This window comes from Hipposideros armiger, unplaced genomic scaffold (assembly GCF_001890085.2).
Source record: "Hipposideros armiger isolate ML-2016 unplaced genomic scaffold, ASM189008v1 scaffold_165, whole genome shotgun sequence".
Taxonomy (NCBI): Eukaryota; Metazoa; Chordata; class Mammalia; order Chiroptera; family Hipposideridae; genus Hipposideros; species Hipposideros armiger.
The window spans coordinates 1,398,899-1,413,403 of record NW_017731515.1 but is presented as its reverse complement, the minus strand read 5'-3'; the positions used below and the strand labels follow the sequence as shown (position 1 = coordinate 1,413,403).

At 34.0% G+C, this 14,505-nt stretch overlaps 2 protein-coding genes across 2 annotated transcripts in view; one reads left to right on the top strand and one right to left on the bottom strand.

Moving 5' to 3' along the window:
• The window catches only part of WDR17 (WD repeat domain 17), a 138,546-nt gene extending 127,397 nt beyond the window's left edge, over window positions 1-11,149 (top strand). Inside the window, exons 26-28 of the mRNA XM_019651731.1 lie at window positions 4,645-4,743; window positions 5,062-5,245; window positions 6,832-11,149. Coding sequence (XP_019507276.1) covers window positions 4,645-4,743; window positions 5,062-5,245; window positions 6,832-6,951 — 403 coding nt within the window. The 3' untranslated portion in view covers window positions 6,952-11,149. The remainder of the gene's footprint in view (window positions 1-4,644; window positions 4,744-5,061; window positions 5,246-6,831) is intronic.
• Window positions 11,150-11,166: 17 nt separating this feature from the next.
• SPATA4 (spermatogenesis associated 4) overlaps window positions 11,167-14,505 on the bottom strand; it is a 13,403-nt gene continuing 10,064 nt past the window's right edge. Inside the window, exon 6 of the mRNA XM_019651750.1 lies at window positions 11,167-11,702. Within this exon, the coding sequence (XP_019507295.1) occupies window positions 11,599-11,702 (104 nt within the window). The 3' untranslated portion in view covers window positions 11,167-11,598. The remainder of the gene's footprint in view (window positions 11,703-14,505) is intronic.

The window sequence follows — 14,505 nt, the reverse complement described above, 5'->3', positions numbered from 1 at the left end:
GCAAGGTAGGTACCTGCTAAAAATGCTGAAAGTCTGTAAGTAAGCATTTCTTCTGAGTTCCCTTCATGGGGGTCACAGCATTCTGAGAGAAACAAAGCTTTCTTTTTTAAATTAAATTTATTGGTGTGACATTGGTTAATAAAATTTATATAGGTTTTAAGTGTAGAATTGTATAATATATCACCTGTGTATTGCATTGTGTGTTCACCAAAGTCAAATCTCTTTCTATCACCGTATAGTTGAACCCTTCTACCCTTTTCTACCTTCCTCCTCCCCCCTTACCCTCTGGTAACCACTAAACTTTGTCTGTGTCTATAAGTTTTTGTTTGTTTGTCTTATACATTTGTTGCATTCAGTTTTATATCCCACATCTGAGTGAAATTGTATGGTTCTCAGTTTTTTTGTCTGACTTGACTTAGCACAATAATCTCAAGATCCTTCCATGTAGACGCAAATGGCAATATTTCATCTTCTCTTATGGAAGAGTAATATTCCATGTGTATAGGTACCACATCTTCTTTATCCAATTATCTATCGAAGGACACTTTGGTTGTTTCCATGTCTTCACCACTATGAATAAGGCTGCAATTAACATGTTCTCAGATTTTTTGGTAGATAGCCAGAAGAGGGATTGCTGGGTTATATTGTAATTCTATACTTAATTTTTTGAGGAACTGCCATACTGTTTTCCAAAGTGGCTGTACCAATTTACATTCCCACCAGCAGTGTATGAGGGTTCCTTTGTCCCCACAACCTCTTCAGCACTTGTTATTACTTGTCTTTTTGATAATAGCCATTCTAAAAGGTGTGAGATGGTTATCTCATTGTGGTTTTCATTTACATTTCTCTAAAGCTAGTGAAGTTGAGCATCTTTTCATATCTCTGTTGGCCGTTTGTATGTCTTCCTAGGAGAAGTGTCTGTTCAGTTCCTCTGCCCATTTTTAAATTGGACTGAGTTCTTTATATATTTTGGATATTAGTCCCTAATCAAGATGTTGTTTGCAAATATCTTCTGCCATTGGTTGCCTCTTTGCTTTGTTCATAGTTTCTTTTACTGTGCTGAAGATTTTTAGTTTGACATACAATTCCTTTTGCAATTGCAACAAAAATAATAAAATACCTAGGAATAAATTTAGCAAAGGATGTAAAGGACCTATACACTGAAAACTACGAGACACTATTAAAAGAAATTGAAGAAGATGCAAAGAAATGGAAAGATATCTGTGTCCATTGATTGGAAGAATCAATATAGTCAAAATGGCCACATTACCTACAGCAATATACAGGTTTAATGTAATCCCCATCAAAATCCCAATGGCATTTTTTAAAGAAATAGAACAAAAACTCATCAGATTTGTATAGAAACACAAAAGACCCCAACTAGCCAAAGCAACCCTGAGAAAAAAGAACAAGGCCAGATGTATCACACTCCCTGCCTTCAAATTATACTACAAAGCAACAGTAATCAAAACGGCACGGTACTGGCAAAAAAAAACCCGATACAGAACAGAATTGAGAACCCAGAAATAAACCAACATATATATGGGCAAATAATTTTCTACAAAGGAGCCAAAAATATACAGTAGAGGGGAAAAAAAAAAACCTCTTCAATAAATGATGCTTAAAAAATTGGAAACCACATGCAAAAGAATAAAACTAGACTGCTGTTTGTCACCATACAGAAAAATTAACTCAAAATGGATCAAAGACCTGAAACAATAAAATGCATAGGAGAAAATTGAAGTACAAACGTATGCACCCAGTTTTAGAGAGGGTTTTATAAATTTAACCTCAAAGGCAAGGGAAGTCAAAGCAAAAATAAATGAATGGGACTGTATCAAAGCTTTCTTTTTCCTGACTTCTCTCTTTGTCTAGGGGAAGGTCTGGTGTAGGTGTAGGTCTGCCCCTTAGAGCAGACTGAGGAATGGCCAGAATTAATACTATCAGGGTACGCAAGGAAAAAAAATCTGTTTGTAGGCAGGCAGCATAACCACAACTCAAAAGCAACTTTTAACTGTTAAAGTATATTATAGGAACAGTAGGATGTATCAAATGGAATTAAAATTTTAGTGAAATGTGTTCAACTATATATGATTTTGGTAATAGTGAAAGTAAAGAGAGAGCACATGGCCACCTGAAATAATATAAAGAATAAAAGGGAGGCGTTTCATTTGCAAGAGAGGAGAAACTTGAGAGAATGTCTCGTTAAGAGAAACAGTTTAGAAAGAGAAACTTAACTCTCTAATTTTACAGAACTCATAGCAGCACTACGGCACCATTCACACTTGCCAAAATGTAAAGCCCCAAATTTCCATCAACTGTTGAATGAAAAAACAAATATGGTATGTCCGTTAAATGAAATATTGTTGTCATTAAAAAAAAAACTTCTCTTCTCTGACAGTTGTATCTGTGTTGTCTTGCTGCTTGTACTAATTCCCCAACCCACTACCATCCTGTTCCCCAAAGTGTTTGTCTCTCCCATTCTCTCTCGTACTCTCTTCTGCCTTTTTCCTGCTCCCCCAGCTCACTCTCCTCCCACGTATCTACTCCTCTCCTCTCTCCTGTCTATACACTGTCCTCAGAGACTTCACCATTTCCATAGCTTCATCTGTCCCCTCTAGGGAGATAACTCACTTTATTTATTTTCATATTAAATTTTTATTTTATTTTCTACTTTTTATTTCTTTAGTTTTTTTAGCTGTTGGCAGCTCAGTGGCAGCTCAGCTCGGGCCAGGAATCGAACCACTTGTTGCTCAGAGCTTGCACTCTTGAGCAAGCTCTTAACCAACTGAGCCACTCTGCCGGCCCAGATAACTCACTTTAGATTCAGGCATAGCCTCCTCTCCAGGCTCCCATGTGTACACCCAGCAGCTCACCAAACTCCAGCCTTAAAGTCACTAGACTCAAAACTAAAATCATCTCTCTTCTCAAGTCTACTCTTTCTTGTGTGTCCTCTGTTTCTTTGGATGGTGTCGTTATATTCCAGTCATCCAGAATTAAATGATCAGGGTCATGAATGAGTTTTTTTCCTCATTGTCAACATCGAATTATTTTAGTAAATCCGTATTTACACTTTTCTCATTATTTGTACTTTCACAGTTATTTGTCTTCATTACTCTCACCTCCATTAGCTCTTCAAATATTTACCCCTCCTCTGTCTTTCTCCTACTGTCAACCTATCCATTTTGGAGCTAGCCACATTGTCAATAATTTTGTGTTAAAAAAATGATAAGCTACTAACTAATTTGAGATAATATTACTAATATGTTAGATGTATGTGGGGGTGGGTAGGTATTTATACCATTTTTTCACACCATTTCTTATCATGTCCCAGCAAAATGATGACATCCTAGGTACTCCTATTGCCAGCCTTCCTGAAGCACTACCCTTCCTTAGTACTTTCCAAGACTCCCCACTATCTACAGATAATGTTCCAGGTCCCTAGTCTTACATCAAAGGTCCACAAAAATTGGGTTGTCACCTACTGTATCCTCCTATATGTTCTCTACTCCAGCCAAACTGAATTACTTGTAATCCCTGTAAGTGTCTTACTGATATTTTCCCACAGTGTTTCTTCCACCTATTTACCTCGGCTTTCCTCTTCACTCTTTAACAGCACTTTACATATAGTAAGTAGATCATCAAAAACTACTGGGCAGATCAAGTACTATTAAGTGCAAATTTGTAGACAGGGAAGCCCTAATCTTTGAGGAATTCATTTTGGAGCTGCTAGCCAGTGTCGATAATTTTGTGTTAAAAAAATTATAAGCTACTAACTAATTTGAGATAATATTACTGAAATGTTAGATGTGTGTAGGGGTGGGTAGGTATTTATGCCATTTTTTCTCACCAGTTCTTATCATGTCCCAGCAAAATGATGATAACATGCAGGACTAACCATAAAATGTAAATTATAGAAAGGCTTATTTTTGCTCTTATTTCATCTCTAAGGTCTTATGTTCTTTTTCTTTTTATCTCCAAAACAGCTTTTACTTTTAAATTTCAATTAACGAGTTCCTTGAAAAGCATGAGTTTGTAACTTACTGTAGAAGCAAGGACTAGCAATTTCTTATCTAAAGCCTCAGAACTAATGATAGTTATGTTTGTTTGTACACAGATGTGACGGATCCTGTCATCACTGCTTTTTTTTTTTTTTTTACCACATCTCTGTCTTTAAAGAATTGAAATCAGCATTTCCATTCCTTTCGACTTGTCGGCATCGTTCTCCCACTTGCTTTCTTACTCCTAATATTCATTTTTAATCCAGACACACACTGAACCACACAGTAGCCATATGTGGTTTTATTCAGCATTGCTTAGTTTGTCTAACCATTCTTCATGCATTATACAGTTAATTTATTCATCCATTTACTCAGGCTGTCATCCAGCCAACATTTATTGAACATCTTTGACTTACCAGGGGCTTAAAGGCAAAATACACAAGTGAGTGCGCGCGCGCGCGCGCACACACACACACACACACACACACACATACATTCATGTGGATATATATATACATTCATGTATACACATATATTTTTGAATAGTTGTTAAATCTAAAATTGCAATTATTTGAAATTAATTTGCTTTTTTGATATCTTCGTCCTAGATGTCAGATGTTAATTTCTTTTTCACATGTTTCAGTCAGCTATTGAAACGTCGAGAAGTGTCAGTGCCTTTAAACATTGAACATCTTTCTGAGGAATTGGATGCCTGGAGAGCGTGCACACAGTCCATCAATCAGTGAGTGAATATGACATAAAAATTGGAGTGCAGACGGTATTACTTAATATCATAGACAAACTTGTTGAACATGTGGATTATCATTAATCTTAGCAAAGTAATGAATCTTGGTTTGTTTAGCATATATTCAGTAATAATTTACAATGCTGACCTTCTTGCCTTATTAAAGTCCTTTGCTTTACTATAAATTAAGTCTAGATTTGATCTGACATCATCCAGAAAGGGGGACTAAATAATCATCACAGACTGTTTTATTCTAAACCTTCATGATTCTATGACTCTACAAAAATGAAAATATAATGTCTATTGAAAATATAGATCATCAGAAGAATCTCCATATGCACTGCCTTCTGAGTCACAAAGAATGGTTTATACAACTTTGCTAAAGAAACTAAAAGAAGAACCACTGAGAGGAACTATTGGACCAGATTATGTGACTGGATCAAATCTTCCCAGTCATTCTGATATTCACATCTCTTGCCTTACGGGGTTAAAAATCCAGGTACAGCCTAATGGAGGCATAAATTGTGCATTTCCATCATTTTTGTTTTATTATTTTTTGAAATGTTATCTTAAAATAAGCATAGTCTGAATAAAATTAGATACCTCTAAAGAGGCCTAAGGCCCAATGAGAAGATATTCCCCTAATGCTTCCATAGTTAGTGTAAATGGCCTCTCTCCCCTTAAAATAAATTCAGATATTCATTGTGCTATTATCATAAAAGCAATTCATGTAATAGGTATGCTTAGAAACAAATAATATGTATACTTAGTAACAAATATTTTAAAATACATACAGATCATAATCTTAAGGAAATAAGGAAGACAAAACAACAACCAACACAGTTACAAATTATTATGTATCAATAGATTGAATTTAACTTTATTGTGTCCATTTGTATTTTATACAAAGAAAGCAATTAAAAACTGATAGATGTATAATATACTATTGATATACTATGCACATTTTTGCATTGACTTACTGAACTTTTCAGCAATTAAAAATTATTGGAATGAATCGTGAGGGATGGCTAATTTCCAAAGAATGGTCCCTAGTGTGTAATCAGTATAATAATGGGGAATGATTTCAGGGCCTGCCAGTGTGCCCCAGGATGTCCATTATCTCCAAAAAAGAGAGGGGCCTTCGTCATCTCAGAGATAGGAGTCCCTATGAAGTAAAGCTGAATCCCCATGAAATGCTAATTGAGTCTACAGATTGGACAGAAAGAACACTACTTCCCAGTAATAGTCACACTGTACTAAGTTGATTCTTAGATTTCTGATGGAATGTGGCTAATTACATTTCTAATACTGACATGCCAGGACACTGGAGAAAGGTTTTTTTGGGGATATCCACTCAAAATAAATGAAATAGCTTGCTGTTAATGTAAACCCTAACTAATGTAAACTTAGTTAGTTACCATGATCAAAAACCTGGTAACTTTAGAACATAATTAAGAAAATAATTTTTTGTGTGTGTGTTTTTTAGGCCATGCTTTTCTTTGTAAGAGCTGGGAAATATAGCTTGAAAGGGTTTTTTTTTTGCATTTAGTTCTTCGGAACTACTCTTGACATACAAAATAACTGATGTAACTAAATTATAAATATGCTAATAAATGACATGATTGGAGCAATTTTAAATTGTATAGACATATATACAGCAGTGTATTTTTTATCTTCAGGAATGCAGGTTCAGAGTTTCTGGCTTAAATAATTTACCAGGTGTATGATTAAAGTAGTGAAGCATATTTAATAAGGTATAAATGCCTTTATAAAATGTTAACTTTGTAGTAATTAATAAATTAATACCTATTATCATTGATAGCCCTACTGTATTTAAAGAATTCAGCGTATAAAAAGATATTCTATTTTGAAAGTCATCAGGGTATACCAGTAAGATAATTTAAAATATTTCTATATTGGCGGTAGTTCAAAAAATCTAATTTTTCTCATATCTTTAAATTTCCTATCAGTATTGCCTAAATATCACCAGTGGTTTTTTATTAGAGTGATTGTTTCCGGAAGTTTAAAAACATGCTGCGAATTTATAACCTCATCTTCTCTTTCCTCAACTCTCACTATGTGCAGGGTCCTGTATATTTCCTTGAAGATGGGAAATCTGCTATCTCATTGAATGATGCTTTGATGTGGGCAAAGGTGAATCCATTCTCACCTTTAGGGACTGGAATACGACTCAACCCATTTTGATAGAAGGTCTTACTCCATGCTTATTTGTTTCTTTTTTTTTAAAGAACTTTTGTGGGTTAGTATTAATTGAACTTTTATTGTCCAAGAGCCAAAGGTTGGGAGGAGAGGGGGAAGTGAAGAATAACAATTGATTTTATTCATGAACTTCAAAAACTAAAATATATATATACTTTAGAGGAAAAATAGGTGTCTCCTTTATAAAATATAATAGCCATATTTGGGAGGAAGGTGATATTTAAATTATAAAGAACTGAAAAATCTAAAAGAACATATGAAAGTTTCACACAGCATAAAAGGTACCCAAATATTATATTGTTGAAACACTAAAACATAAACTAGTGCAACACCTAGAATAGTACTTGTTGCCCTACAGTAAATACTTAATAAATATTTGAATGACTGAATATCTCAAAGTATCAAAATGGAAGGTATGTACGACTGATCATCAAGTTAAAAAACACCCGTATTGTCTTCTATTTAATGTATAGTAAACCACTAGAGTTAGCTCATATTTAATAAAAGTTTTCAATGACAAGTTTAATATATGTCAATAAATGGATTCACAGTCAAAATACTTTTGAGTTTTAGTTTTTTTAAAAAAAACATTACCAAAGTTTTTATCTGAAATTCAAATGCCCAATTATAAAGGAATAGGTGAAATAAGCATGAAAAAAATTGGGGAATGAAAAACACAATGCAATCAAATCTACATGAGAATTTGCATTTGATGGTAATTAACTACTTTAAAAGATATTTGCTTTTGTATAGATATTAGTTTTGATTAATGCCTTTAATATTTTCATAATCTCTAATCAGTTTATATTAACTCTAACTCATAATTTATTTGATGAAAATTAGTTTAAAATAAATTTCTGTTTGTAAATAGGATATTAGTTGAAATTTTGGATATATTATATAAATTCAAGTTTTTAAAATATTAAAAGAATAAAGCTATAAAAAAGTGTGAGGCATAACTACAAGTATTTCAATCATTCTAGAATTCTGACTTTGAAATTGATGAAATTAATGCATACTAGGAAGAATAGTACTTTGATACTCAAATTGTTTATAATATAGATGTTTTATAATATGGATGATTTTGTCAACTAAAGAGTAAGCTTATATAACTAGAATAATTATGGGTTTTGTTATCTTTAAACTTGTTGCATTTAAAATATTTTAAAATTTTTCTTAAGCTTCTTATAACAGAAAACAATACACATTATGTACCTATCTATTACATTAACCACTTCTAACTCTTCAAAAAGACCTTATAGGCTTAAATTCCATTTTATAAAAAAATAATTAACATTATAGAAGAGAATATATGCAACTCAGAGATGCAATGGGTAATATAAAGTGTATCTGAGAAGTATTATTTTAACCCTTAGTGATATGTATAACTCTTTTCATTTGGTGAGGAGGATTATTAATTAGGGTATATGTACTAAAATTTCCTCACTTAAAAATGGCAGTCTCCTACTATCATTCTCTTTATTTTGTTTTAAATAAATTAATAAATCTATCTTTTGTGCTTTAAATACTTCAAAAGATATTATTGAGTTTAAATTATATGTATGTAAATAATTGTTACCTTCTATATTTTTAATGAATGCCGGAAAATGATATTTTTTATGTATTAAGTACTAAAAAAATCATATAACTGTTTAGCATATGAAGACAATAAAGAGTAACCCAATTTCTGTCTGAAATCTAAATTATATTAAGTGCAATTGTTATTCTTTGTCACCAATAATGTTCTATACCGTCAAATTAATTTTAACTATTAATTATTTATAGAATTATAATTGTCATTTAACTATGTCAATCTGTGTCAAATTAATTTTAACTATTAATTATTTATAGAATTATAATTGTCGTTTAACTATGTCAATCTGTATATATTGTGCCTTAATATGAAAAACAAAACAGTTTTTAAAATTTTTTAAAGTAGTTTTCGTTGTTAGATTTTATATGCATAAAATCCAGACAAATAATATGAACTTATTTTACTACGTGAAGATGTCCATATTACCAATAATATGGCCAAATTATTTTGCAAGTTTAAATCTGCCTTTATGAAAGACATCTCATTAGACATTGATTTTAAAAGCATTGGAAAAATATTTTGCTATAAAAATTACCAGGTGGTTAACAAAATTTCAATGTCAAAATGAGTTATATTTTGTGAAAATCTATGATTTTTAAGTCAATCAAAATTAATGGGAAAAAAATTATATATATCCACAAAATCAGCTAGATGTGTTCAGGAACATGGTTGCATTAGAACAATGACTATATTTTGTTGTCCTTATAACAGGAAAATTAACACTTTTTTGGTCTTAAGTTAAAATTCTGAATCTAGTAAAAGTCTGCATAGTAAAAGTTCTGCATGGTAAAAGTCTCGCAAAATTACTTGTAAAATTTGGGATTTCATAGTAGTGTACCAGTGATACAGAAGATATCTTTATTATCAACTCTTAGTAAGTCTTATTGTACCATCTCTTTGAAACTCTTGTATCTAAATAATTGAAAAAAAGTACTTTCATGCTGAATTTAAATACCATATGACTGCTATACTATGGCATGTAGTGATCTAAATTTTCATGTATGTGTGTTTTTCAGGTCCCCTATATTTTAATAAATGCTGCAATTTAAAGCCAGATATGACGTAGTGAACTGCTAAGATGAGTGTCAGTCTTGTCCCTAAAAACATCATTGAGAGAACACTATTTTCCCTACAAATGCTGGCTCAGAGTCAGCAGAGGTATGAAGGGCTGAGCTGTCCACCTGGATTATTACCCTACTCGGAAACCTAGAAAAGTCACTTTATTGGATGGTTCTGGTAGAAGATTCTCCACGAGTAAGAAACACTGACTACAATAAGCCCTCAAAGTATCTGAAAGAGAAATAGGGCTTACTAACGAATAAGAACAGCGCATCACAGAGGCTTCCACTGGCGTGATAAGCATTCTGCCAGTTGATTGAAAAAGCTCTTTTCCTACCTGGGCTGCTGCAGCTCCTAGAAAAGTTCACTGCTTCCTTCTGCCAAAAATCCTTTGAGAAGTAAATGGCCTTCCTTTTGCCTGTAGTGTTGGCTTCTGTTGACACAACTCATCCTGCTGAACTTCTTGAAGTTACCTACTTTGGCCATACCTGCTACCCTCATTTATTTATTCACTGTGGAATGAAGCTTACAGATCATTTCATATTTTTCACAACTCTCTATAAGTCTCACAGGAACAGAGTCAAAGGAATAAAGAAACATATTATTTGACTGTTTACCTAAATCTAGTCCTTTTCTCAGGACCTTTTCCTTGAATAAGCTTCAGAAGACTTGTTTCTACAACCGTTTCCTAAGGAACTATATTTTATAGGTTAAAATATTATTCCCGTAATTTTAGATTTGTCCCATTAGAATGCAAGGCAGCAGGTAAAATAACTGATAGTGGTTAAGATATGCATTTGGACTAATTCCTTTACCTCAGCTAAAACCAGATTCTAAATATACTCCTAAGAAGTGATCTATTTCACTAGGGCTCTCTTTAATTTTTTTTACTAAATATGATTTCAAAAATTAAACAAGGAAGTCTCTGGAAGTAGAAATTCTAATAAAACTGTCTAAGCCTTCATTTTAAAAATGCAGAAAAACTGATAAGAGTTTAGCTGGAAATTGACAAACATGTCATGGAATTCACCATTAGTAATACTCATCTTGGAAGTCAAAGAAGACTGTTAATGAGATGGCATAAAAACAGGAATAATTCCAGCGGAAGACAATTTTCCAGATATGACTATAAAGTTACCAAAAATATATAAAAGATAACTAGTCAGGATATCAACCTGTTTTTGTTTCCCTTCAATAAAAATATGGGCATGCCTGCAACCAGTAGGATTAAATTGAATTAATGAACACCAGAACCAATTTCCAAGTAAAGCTTGATATTCCTTTTACACAACTCAGTATCAACAGGAAGGACACCTATTTTTTTAATGGTTTAAATAAGGCTATTTATGGAGGTGGATAAGATATCCTATGGGCCAGTGTATAATAATCATTCAGAATAAATTTTTTATTAATGAATGTAATGTGTAAATACATAGTATCAGGGAAACTAGTAGCTCTTTTTTTTTTTTTGGCTGAGCCATCCTGCCTCCTGTTGGCAGCTCAGCAGCAGCTCAGCTTGGGCTGGGAATCGAAATGAGGACCCTGTTGCTCAGAGCTTGCACTCTTGAGCGAGCTCTTAACCAACTGAGCCACTCGGCCAGCCCTCACTCTTTTCATTTCTAATGAGGAAAACATTGCAAAGTAGAATCACCATTTCTACAAAATTTATGAGAAAGAACTCTTGTCATGGTAAATTATGTTTAACTGTATCTTTTAAATTATTTGTATTCATTCTGTACTAATTAATTTGATTTTGTAATTTCAACAGTACCTGGCACAGGTGTTTTTAAATAAATGGTTGTTGAATGGAAATGAAAACAAAACAAACATGTTCTTCAGCCCAATTATGGATAAGACACCACTTTAATTTGATAACTTATTATTGAAATATATCCCAGACTAGGTGATCATATCCCTTTAGTAAGGCAGGAGATGGTGGCATCACTTCTGCAAAGCCATTAGACAGGTGCGTTTCAAGGTTACTTTTCCGTGTTTCCGATAGGTTCCATAGAAGATTCAAAAAGTGTTTCAGCTTGCTTCACAGGAATTGTTTTAAGTGAATTGCCACCATTACTTGTATTTGCTGGAATATTTAAATAAACAAAATTAAAATCAAATTGTGGTTATTAAATATTTATACAACTATCAGTGTTTGCAGTACATCAAACATATATAATGATTGGCAACAGCCTGAGCACAGGTTAATCTAAAGCCTGGTAAGCAGAATATTTAAAGCATGCATTATAGTATTCATAAATAAAAAACCTGAATGTCACCCACCTCCAAAAGTCATCAGCAGTGCCTAAAAATATCCAGGGTTTATTTTGGTGCATCTGCTACTGAATATGACTCAACTATTTTTAAATGTTGCTTCAGAAAGCAGCTGAGGCAACAGTGCCACGACTTTTATAGTGCTTAGATTTGGCACATACACATAATTCATAATTCAGTTTCTGGAACTCTGATGCACTGAGGCATCCTAGCTGGCCTCCCAGGCCCTTTAGGTCACCCAGTTCTGAAGTGAAGGGCCAGTGGCAGCTAAGAAATCTATATCCTCTTTGCTAACACTAGATTTAGGTAAACAAATAGAGGAGCTTAAGTATTAAAAATAAATAAAAGGGAAAAAAAAGAAAGTTAGCTACCTGTCTTACAAGTAATGTTCGCCACCCCATTTGATAATTCAAAGCTTTTCAGATGAACAGCCTGTGATTTCAGTGCCATCTTAGACTGTAAATCGGGTTTAGTTCCTACTGTCTAGTGTCCTTGCCTCTCCCCCTTCCATTAACTTTCCTGTTCGCTGATCTGAACTAATCACTCTACAATTTTATCAGAAACAACTGAGATGGAATCCCTTTCACAAGTTTGGGAAAGAAAGTAACTTAAAGATTAACAAAACAGCTCTCCACCCATATAACTGCCCAAGTCAAATCCACACCATTTATTCGCGGTCTCCCCAGATTGAGAGAATCCAAGCATCTGGAACAGGATTGAGAGAAGTAGAAGGATAAAACCATGTTCCTTGCTGTGCTGATCTGCCCTGTCCAGTGAAGACCCCCAAAAGCTCCTCATCCATTTTGAAAAGGAGAGAAAAGGGCCACGGACATGAGAGGGAATCATAAAGGAGCACTGAGAGAACAAAATAGGAGTTTTTTTTTAACAGCTCATACATTATTAAAATTACAAAAGCAAGAATCCACTCTGTGTGGAGTCCTGATCTGGAATAACGACAGCATACCGTTTTTCTAAAAACTCATATGTGAACCTTGAAAAGTTTTCTGAAAAGATAACAAATGAGGAATTCAAATATCAGTAGGCATCATTTTTATATATGATGCTTGGCATCTGTTTCTTACACAGGAAGTAAGCCCTGCTGTGACTTCTACCTTTTCTTTGCGGTCCCAAAACAAGTGGTCAGGCCCTCTCCCTTCCCCCATCAGGTCCGGTTAGCCATGGAGGGAAAGAGGCAAGAAAGACCCCTCCTGCAACCTCCTCCCCAGGCCTCTCCGCCCACCTCCCCTGCCTCAGTGTGAGGTCCTGCCTCAGTCTCCCCCTGCTAGAGCGTTCACTGCAGGCATCCGTAATGGGAGGGAGAAGGTTGAGGAAGCTTGAAAGAGCTGGTATGTCCCTGGAATCTGAAGACGAACCGAGGGATACATTTTTTTTCCCCATAGAAACAGTGTTACTTTGCCTCAGGCATATGATGAATTAAAGGGGTTTTGATGGACTGGCTTAATGACTCGAGATTAAAAAGTGTGCTCTGAGGAACAGCAGTTCTACCAGGCTATTAGCAAAACAAACCTAAATAATAGTGATGTGTGATCAAATGGAGTTTGGAAAACATTTTATTCTGCACCTCTCCTCTTTAATACTTACAATGCATATTAGCATATTAAAGGCTTTCTGAGAAGTCATAAGTTTTAAAAAAAGAAGCTCTTGACATTGCCTTCCCAAACCTTATGTAAACAAGGACCTTTTTTTTCCGCATGAAATCTTTAACACTTTAGGAAACATGCTCTGTAGCATAGGCACACAAATATTTCCCATGAAGCGCCTGATAGTAAATATTTCAGGCTTTGTATTAGGGTTGTCAGGTAAAATACAGGACACTCAGTTAAATTTGAATTTCAGATAAACAATGAATAATTTTTACTAGAGGTATGTCCTCAACATGTCCCAGAAGTTATTGGCTGTATTACCCGTATTTTTACGCACTGAATCTGGAACCTTACTTTGTGGGCTGTACAGTCTCTTCAACAGTTACTCAGCCCTGTTATTGGCACTCATAAGCAGTTACAAACGAGGCATAAAACAAGCAGGCAGCCATGCTCCAATGCAACTTGCTTTATGAACAAGGAAACTTGAATTTCATGTAGTTTTCATGGATCAGAACATGTCATTTTCCTTTGGATATATTTTTTTCAACCATTTAAAAATGTGAAAATCATTCTTAACTGACAGGCTATACAGAAACAGGTGGCAGAAACTTTGGGCCTATAGTTTGTTGTGGTGTAATGCTTTCTGAATTCAGAGGATTTAAACAACTGGCTTCTTGTAATACAACCGACTGGGAAGTCTAGGTGTGCAAGTACCTGTGCCTACTCAAGACGAATTCATTGTCCAAGTGCTAGAGAATTGAACTTTTGTTTGTTTTTTAATTAACTTCTAAAATCTTAATTTTTAATTTTTTTTATTATTTATTTATTTATTTATTTTAGTTTCAGGTGTACAAAACAATGTAATAGTTAGACATTTATACCCCTTACAAGGTGATAACCCTCTTCCCCCAATCTACTACCCCTCTGACATCGTATATAGCTGTTACACTGTAATTTTATATATATGTATGTGTATATATATATATATATATATATATATATATATATATA